The 7,277-nt window shown below is 50.7% G+C and overlaps 1 protein-coding gene across 1 annotated transcript; it reads right to left on the bottom strand.

Annotated features, from left to right (window-relative positions):
* Window positions 1–3,241: 3,241 nt before the first annotated feature.
* LOC112891670 (serine/threonine-protein kinase Nek6) lies at window positions 3,242–7,071 on the bottom strand. The gene is made up of 13 exons (XM_025958590.1): window positions 6,725–7,071; window positions 6,514–6,580; window positions 6,163–6,228; window positions 5,990–6,036; window positions 5,860–5,905; window positions 5,649–5,729; window positions 5,499–5,541; window positions 5,333–5,379; window positions 4,900–4,981; window positions 4,743–4,792; window positions 4,575–4,648; window positions 4,449–4,500; window positions 3,242–4,371 (listed from the first exon to the last, which is right to left on the bottom strand). Exons 1-13 carry the CDS (start codon window positions 6,808–6,810, stop codon window positions 3,514–3,516), a joined length of 1,599 nt encoding a protein of 532 aa, XP_025814375.1. The 5' UTR covers window positions 6,811–7,071; the 3' UTR covers window positions 3,242–3,513.
* Between the last annotated feature and the right edge of the window lie 206 nt (window positions 7,072–7,277).

Below are 7,277 nucleotides of genomic sequence, written 5' to 3' on the forward strand. Positions count from 1 at the left end.
TAATATACAGACACCGACACAAATTAGCACAAAACTGCAATTTTGGCAAGGTTTAGCATGCATACTCTCGCGTCAAAACATTATTTTTACCATGTACTAAAATATCAAGATGCTCTTGTTTTGCTTGTGTGCTCACACAATTCCACGTACATGCTAAAATTACAATTTCGGCAGGGTCTAATACCCACTAATTTTTATATGTTTTTTTTGTGCGCTCACCCGGCCGGTCACTCCATGATGATCAATTAATAAGGCCTTATTATCCTCATCCGCGCACGAGACTAAATTATTCTCTTGTTATCCAGGAGATAGAAGATGACTGATGAGATTGATGAGAGCAACGCAGCATGGGATCAGAATGCAAAGCCCAATCCGGCTTTGTTGCTTCGTGGCTAATCAAGCTACGCACGCACACAACCCTGATGGATCCCGGCCGGGCCCTTTCTAACCGAGCGCACCGATCGATGCCGATGCGGCCGCCGCCGCTGCTCCGGCCGGAGACCAACACGTATCGAGCCGGCGCGCGGCGTCGTCGCCCGTGCTCCCCCGCGACGCGGCTTGGCCATGCACGTCGCTCGTCCCCGCCGCTACTACATCCGGCGGCACAGATGCTGTCCTGGATTTGCTGCTGCCACTCCCGACATGCGCGCCGCCCCCCACTGATACTGTTGCTAATTTTTTGGCATAATTTTTGGCTGCCGGACCGAGTGCTTGTCTGGCTGGTACTAGATAAGTAGAGGCTGTGGTCGAGCACCTCTCTAGTCTCTACTCTACCTTTTGGGTTGAGACCTCCTAGCTGCCTGTCTTCTCTGTCGTGCTTGTCGCTGTAGGAGAAGCAATGTCGATATCTGCATCTTACTTTGAGGTGATTTTTCAACACTGTAGGGTAGCGGACCAGGTCTCTCTTCTAGGTGCCTCCGGTGATGATTCGGTCTACGCCTGAGGAAAAAAAAGGAAAATCAGATGAGGATTTAGCCTAGATGCCAATGGTCGAGTAAATTGTGACCTCAGCAGAATGGAGCTGATGCCGGACTTCATGGGCCAAATTGCTCACGTCCGGCCAACTATTTTGAGCCCACATAGGATTTCCTGGGCTTCCAACAGACCAAACATCGACCCGCCGCCCCACCAAAGGCCCAAACCGAAGCAACAGTGCCGCCCGCCTGCCCAACCTAGGCGCCGTCGCCGGCTGTTGCGGGCTCGCGGCTCAGCTCGGCTCGTCTGCCGTCGCCACCGCCGCCGCAGCCGACCGGACCGCGCCGTGACCACCATCTCTACCCTGCTGGAGCCTGTCGGAGGTTTTCTCCAGCTGGGCGACGGAGTGCACCCGTCTAATTCTATTTTAAAATAAGTTTAGGGGAAGTCGAGGAATACGTACAAATACGGAAAGCACACAAGGGTTTAGGGTGGTTCAGGCCGCCCAAACGTAAAACCCTACGTCCACTGTGAGATGTATTGATTATTTTGGTGAGGAATAACTATTTCTCGGTGAATGTCAACTTCCTTATGTGAGTGAATTTTTCTAAGAGCCCGTGAAACTAGTGTGTTTGAGAGCGCTTGCGAGAGCTTATGTTCTAATGTGCACGCTCTTCCTTTTATAGGCTCAAGAGGAGCGCGTACACTGAGCAGGTGGACCCAGCGACATATTAAATAACGTACATATTGGAGCCTTAAATGCCACAGATTTGGAAATCTTCCTCTTCAACCCCCATGCGCATCCTCCACAGAGTATGGTCATGTGCCGTCTCGCTAGCACAGGGTCTGCTGCCAGTAACATGCGTAGTGGGAGACGTGCTGTCACTGTAGCGTCAGTTCCCGCTGACAGGCGAAGGGACTATGCTGACCTGCCGTGTTGTAGCCTTTGCGCACTGTAGCAGCGCACGCCGTGACCTTCCTGCAGCAGTCATAATAACCCTTCGCTCACCCGCGCGGCGCGGTGATGTGACTACATGCCCCTCGCCCGCACACGCGGTGCGGTGATACGACGCGCCGCCTCGGTAACTGGCGGGCTTACCGTGGTGTCAGCATACCTGCCCAACGTGTCAGTGGGCAGCCCATACCTTGTCTCGGGCATGCGCACCCCAACCACCCGTATTTAATACGGTAGTTGGGCTGATTTCTTGCACAAGGCTGGAGTCCTCCAGACACGTGGCGGTGCTGGTTTAGCAGACGCTTCCACAGGGGCACGTGGTGGCACCGGACCTCCACCCCGGTGGGAAGGAAGGTCCGGACCCCCATGGCTGGCCCAGGCGCTCAGGCCCCCTGGGGGTCCGGCTTCCACACATAGGAGTCTAAGACCACCCCGCGGTGGTCCGAGCCCGCAGTAGCCGTTCCTAAGCATTTTGTCTTTGCGGACACGTGGAGATGCCGGACCTGCTAGAGCGTGGAGGAGGTCCGAAGACTGTACCCCCAGGCCCGGACCGTACGCCCTATCGTCCAAAGATTTAGTGCGAGGTTGCGAATAATCTCGCGCCCTCGGCTGGACACGCTAGTAACCTATAACCTATGTACCGACAGAGCCGATACTCCACCTCTTTGGTAACCATGCAAGCACGGCACTGCCATTCGCCCTCGTGTTTGCTCAACATTTCACCAACCACCGTCCCATCGGGCGATTTCACTCCCGAATGTCCTTTCCGGAGCGAGGGTTCAGCAATCGATTCCTGACCGTCGTGCAGCAGCGGGGCTGGACGCTACCTCGTGCGCTGGAGCCGTGCTGGGGCGAAGAATCCTTGGAGGAAAGGAAAGGATAGCTTGGCCTGGCTTGGAAGCATGGCGCAGCGCAACGATTCAACGGAAGAGGTGAGCGAGGCGTTTCCCCGTATCCCCTCCTGCAAAGGTACAAGTACAGGGCCTGCTGGCTGTTGCTTCCTAGAACGGCAAGGGCTCCTTTCACGGCGTTGCTGAAGAAAAGGCTGGCAAGCCTGTCCAGGAAAGGGAGTTGATCTACAGGCAAGATCGCACTCGATCTGCAGAGGCCCGTTGCCAGCCACTAGTCTGCCGACAAGCCAGGATGGGTTTACCACGTGACATCATGAGGGTTGAGGAGGTATGCCCGCCTGGTTGTAGTAGTACTTTTGATTCTAGCTCAGTATTGCAAGATCAGAATGAACCGATAGAATTCAGAACAGCCTCTGTTCCTTACTAAAGCCAAATTCAGAACTGAATCTGTGTTTCCATTCAGACATTTAGTAATTCCTGTTAGCAGGATATATATGAAAACTACATTTGAGCAATGATGTGGAGTTCATATCAGGAATGAAAATTTACATGACTTCCTTTATTACTTGAAGGTTTGTAGAAGCAGACAAGTAGCACATGCTATTTTGTATAATAAATAGCCGATAAATAGTCTGCACGCGCACACAATGCCCAGAGTCATGCAAACTATATACACCAAGATTTTAAATAAAACTCAAGCCTCATTAATCACAAATCACGGATTCTTGCGAAGCTATGTACACTCTTGAATAGCACGCGGTTTTGAAAATGAAATCCTCAAATTTATCTCTGTTAAAGAAGCTTTGTTGGGGACTCTCCAAACTTCGGTGGAGACATGAGACTCTTCGTCAGCCATATTGCTGTCTCTCGAGATGACACAGCTCCTTCGCCGAATGGTCGGAGAACACCCGCAAGCTCCTCGAGCCTCTCCTGCTCCAGGAGCTTTGCGCAAAGCTCTAGGAGTGACTCCAGAGCGTCGGCTCTCTGCTGAACTATGTTCAGATGATCCCACTCAGCAGGTGCGCTTTCTGTATGCGCGAGTTTTAGCGTGCTGATTGGTGATGATTCCTCTGTCATAGTTGTGTCACCTGAGCCTGGCTTTAGTACTTGATAAGAGCGTGGTTTCACATCCTTCCTTTCTTCTTGCACAACTCCAATTGTCAATTCCTCATTTGGTATTGGCGCCTCTTCAGGTTTTTGATCTGAAGCACCGACGGGGGCCTCATCTTTTACATTACTGGTTCTTATAGCTTTAAGACATATGGGCGACACAATCTGTCGATCAGTTGTTTGCATCAAGTTCTCTTCTGCACGCTGAAGTGATAAAACATCGCTGCTCTGCGGTCCTTTGTTTCTGGCATCTAGATCCCCCGGCATTTGCAAAATCAAGGCTTCCTGGGTACCAATGGTTGATGCATCAGAAAAGTTTGTGAAGCTGTCTCTTCCTTCCACAGTGTGCTCTGTTGCAGTTTCTAATGATCCATTGGATCCATTGGCTTTGACAGTTCGCTTTCTGCCATTGCTTGGCTTCCTTGACTGCTTGTCTCCCAGGTTACTTTTGGTGGGCTTCACTGGAAGATAGATTGGTGAACAGCTGCATGATTCGGCAAGATATGGTTGCAGGTGTGGATGTCTCAATAGTTCTCCAGCCTGTAAAAGTTTCAGGGAATGTTAGTCTTGTGTCGGTGCCTTTGATTGAAACAGTTAACTGACTTTTTTAGACTTACAGTAGGCCTATGTTCTGGATTTTTCCTTAGCATGCTCTTCACTATCTGCTTCCTGAGAAAGAAAAGCTCAAGTTTAGTAGATTTATTTATAATCTATAATCGGGCACTCATAGATTAGGTACTCACAGAGCTGATGAGTATATTGGGGGCATTGGAGATATTGAAGATCTGTTTATTTTGTTAACCAATGCTGCCATGTCCTTCACAAAATACAAAGGGAAATGGTTCATAAGTTTCCCAGACTGTATAAATGTTGGAGTAGTCATCCTTTAGAAGTATTGTATCAGCACTTACTGTAGCTTTGAATGCAGGGCGCTGTGCCAAAATCTCAAACATACAGCAACCTGATTGTAAAAGATAAACAAGGTTCCCATGGCTGTTTATTTCTGGCATGCATACATCATAATACAAGACCAGAAGCTAACTTTCAAGAAAAGTATGGGGAACTCACCAAGTGACCATATGTCAGATTTGTATCCATAAGGTATGTCTGCTAGTATTTCTGGACACATGTAGTTCGGGGTTCCTACGACCTGAAAAATTGCATACATTGAAATTTAATCTGTGAACCCAGAGCCATTATGAGCTCTTTTCATCAAAATGTTGCTCCGCATGTTCTTGGGCCTTGGGATATTTTATCAGGAATATGCTGAAACAATCCCACCCATTTGCCAGATCTGTTGTAAATAATGTGATTGAAATATCAAATGCCATACAGGATATACTAGTGACAAAATCATGGAGTAATATATGCTGTCCTTCAGTGTGCGAACTGTACATGACTAGTGGAAGAATTGTGTATAATGTCCTATTTCCTACCCTCAAATGTGTTTTGCCAGTACATTTACTGATTCACATAAAAATACTTGAAAGAGTAGTCGTACCGATGAGGCAAGGTCCTCCATGAGCAGTTTCGCCAACCCAAAGTCAGCTGTCAAAGAGAGGGAAATTACACTGTCATCTGATAAAGACAGACTCTTTCGTTTCAAAAGGAAGAAGATAAAGACAGACTCAGTAATTCAGCATTTATACATACTATCTGCATCTTACCGAGTCTGATGTTGTTATCCCTTGTCAATAAAATGTTGGAACACTGCAGGGCAGCAGGAGATGAGATGTTAGGTGATATGATGACTCTCGATACCTAATAAATTGACCTACAAACTTGCAAGCGGTGGTAAATTTATTTATTTATTTTACCTTGAGATCACGGTGGAGCACCCGGTTACAGTGCAGGTAGTCAAGGGCGAGGAGCAATTGGGTGAACCACCGGCAGACCCTCTAGCATCACATGAGAAGGCAGAGGTAATAAGTTTCCGACTGTGAACCAATCTCTATTGCTTTTGGGTGAAGCTGTAAATTCCAGCAATAGTTTATCTAGTTATGTAGTTACAGTAACTGCTTTTATTACCTCTTCAGAGAAGAGGACGCCCCTGGCCTTCTTGATCCTCTCCGCCCTGTAATTCCAATGTTGATACGTAGTTAGGATAAGAAGGGAGTTACCAAAAGAAGAGGAAAAAAAATGTGAGGGGGTCGCTTACATGTCCCCTCCTTCGCAGTAGCTTGTGACGATGCAGACGGAGGTCCCCTGCAACCACCGAATAAACCCAGTTGAGTTCGCTATCGTGGCGACACAGGTGCAGTGGAGCCTGGGGAGGAGTTTAAGGATTGGGCGGAACCGCGGAAGGAATTAAATTTAGCACGGAAGGTGTACCTCGTCCACCCATCCGTCCTTGTACTCGACGATGTACGGGTTGCTGAGGCTTGCCATCAGGGACATCTGCAGCAGGAAGCAAGAACAGGTATCCGTGTCACTTGCTTCTTCGAACGAAGAATGAACTACATCGGGCGCGAATTCGAGAAAGACAGCGAGTTTTTTTTTTGGTTCTTTCTCACGGATCAAAAATTGAATTTTCTACTTGTTACTGCAGCAGCAGGCGCTGGCTGCGCTTGGTGCATATGCAGGCGTGGAGACGGGCCGGCGCCGCCTCCGGAGCAGACTCTGCTTGGCGGTCAAGCGGAATGGGGAATCGATTCAACTCAATCGGAGAAGGGTTTATCTTACCTCCTGGTAGGCGGTGCGCTGGAACTTGTCGTTCTGCTTGGAGAGGCGGATCTTCTTCATCACGTACCTGCGGCAACCGGCGGCGGCGGCGGCAACAACAGAGAGGTACGGAGGAATCAGGAATCGGTGGACACGTGCAGAACCGGCGGTCGAGAAATCAACCAGAGGAAGCAGAGAGGAAGAGAGGATCGGGCCAAATGGACTCACTCACCTCTTTCGCTCGGTCTTGTGGAGGACGAGGTAGGCGGAGCCGTAGGCACCCCGGCCGATCTGCTCCACCACCTCGTACTGCTCCATCCCCTCCCTCCCTTCTTCCTTCCCGGTCTATGGCCGTCGCCGGATCCTCTTCCCTCTCTGTCCCCACCCTCTCCGCTCCGAGGCGGCGGTGCGGTGGCTGGTTCCTGCCGTTGCGAGAGCTGACGACCGCGGGTGCGTGAGTGATGAATGATGCGCGCGCGGTGCTCGTGATTATTTGTGCTGCGCTGCACGCGTGTGGAAGGGGGAGCCGCGGCGCCGGGCAATGATGGCGCGCGGGCGGGCGGGCGGGCGGGGGCGTTGCGCCCTGCCGCTCTCGCCGTATTACTCCTGCGTGTCGGGTAGCCTGTCCGCCCGGTAGGCGGAGACGGACGGGGACGGAGACCGACCGACGGAACGGGGACGGGGACAGCGACGGCGGCGCGGGTCTTAATTGCATCGGCGGGCGCGCTTAGCGTGGTGATTACGGGCGATTAGGGTGGTGGTTACGGCAGGCGTGCTGGTCATGG

This window comes from Panicum hallii, chromosome 1, assembly GCF_002211085.1.
Source record: "Panicum hallii strain FIL2 chromosome 1, PHallii_v3.1, whole genome shotgun sequence".
NCBI classification, from domain to species: Eukaryota; Viridiplantae; Streptophyta; class Magnoliopsida; order Poales; family Poaceae; genus Panicum; species Panicum hallii.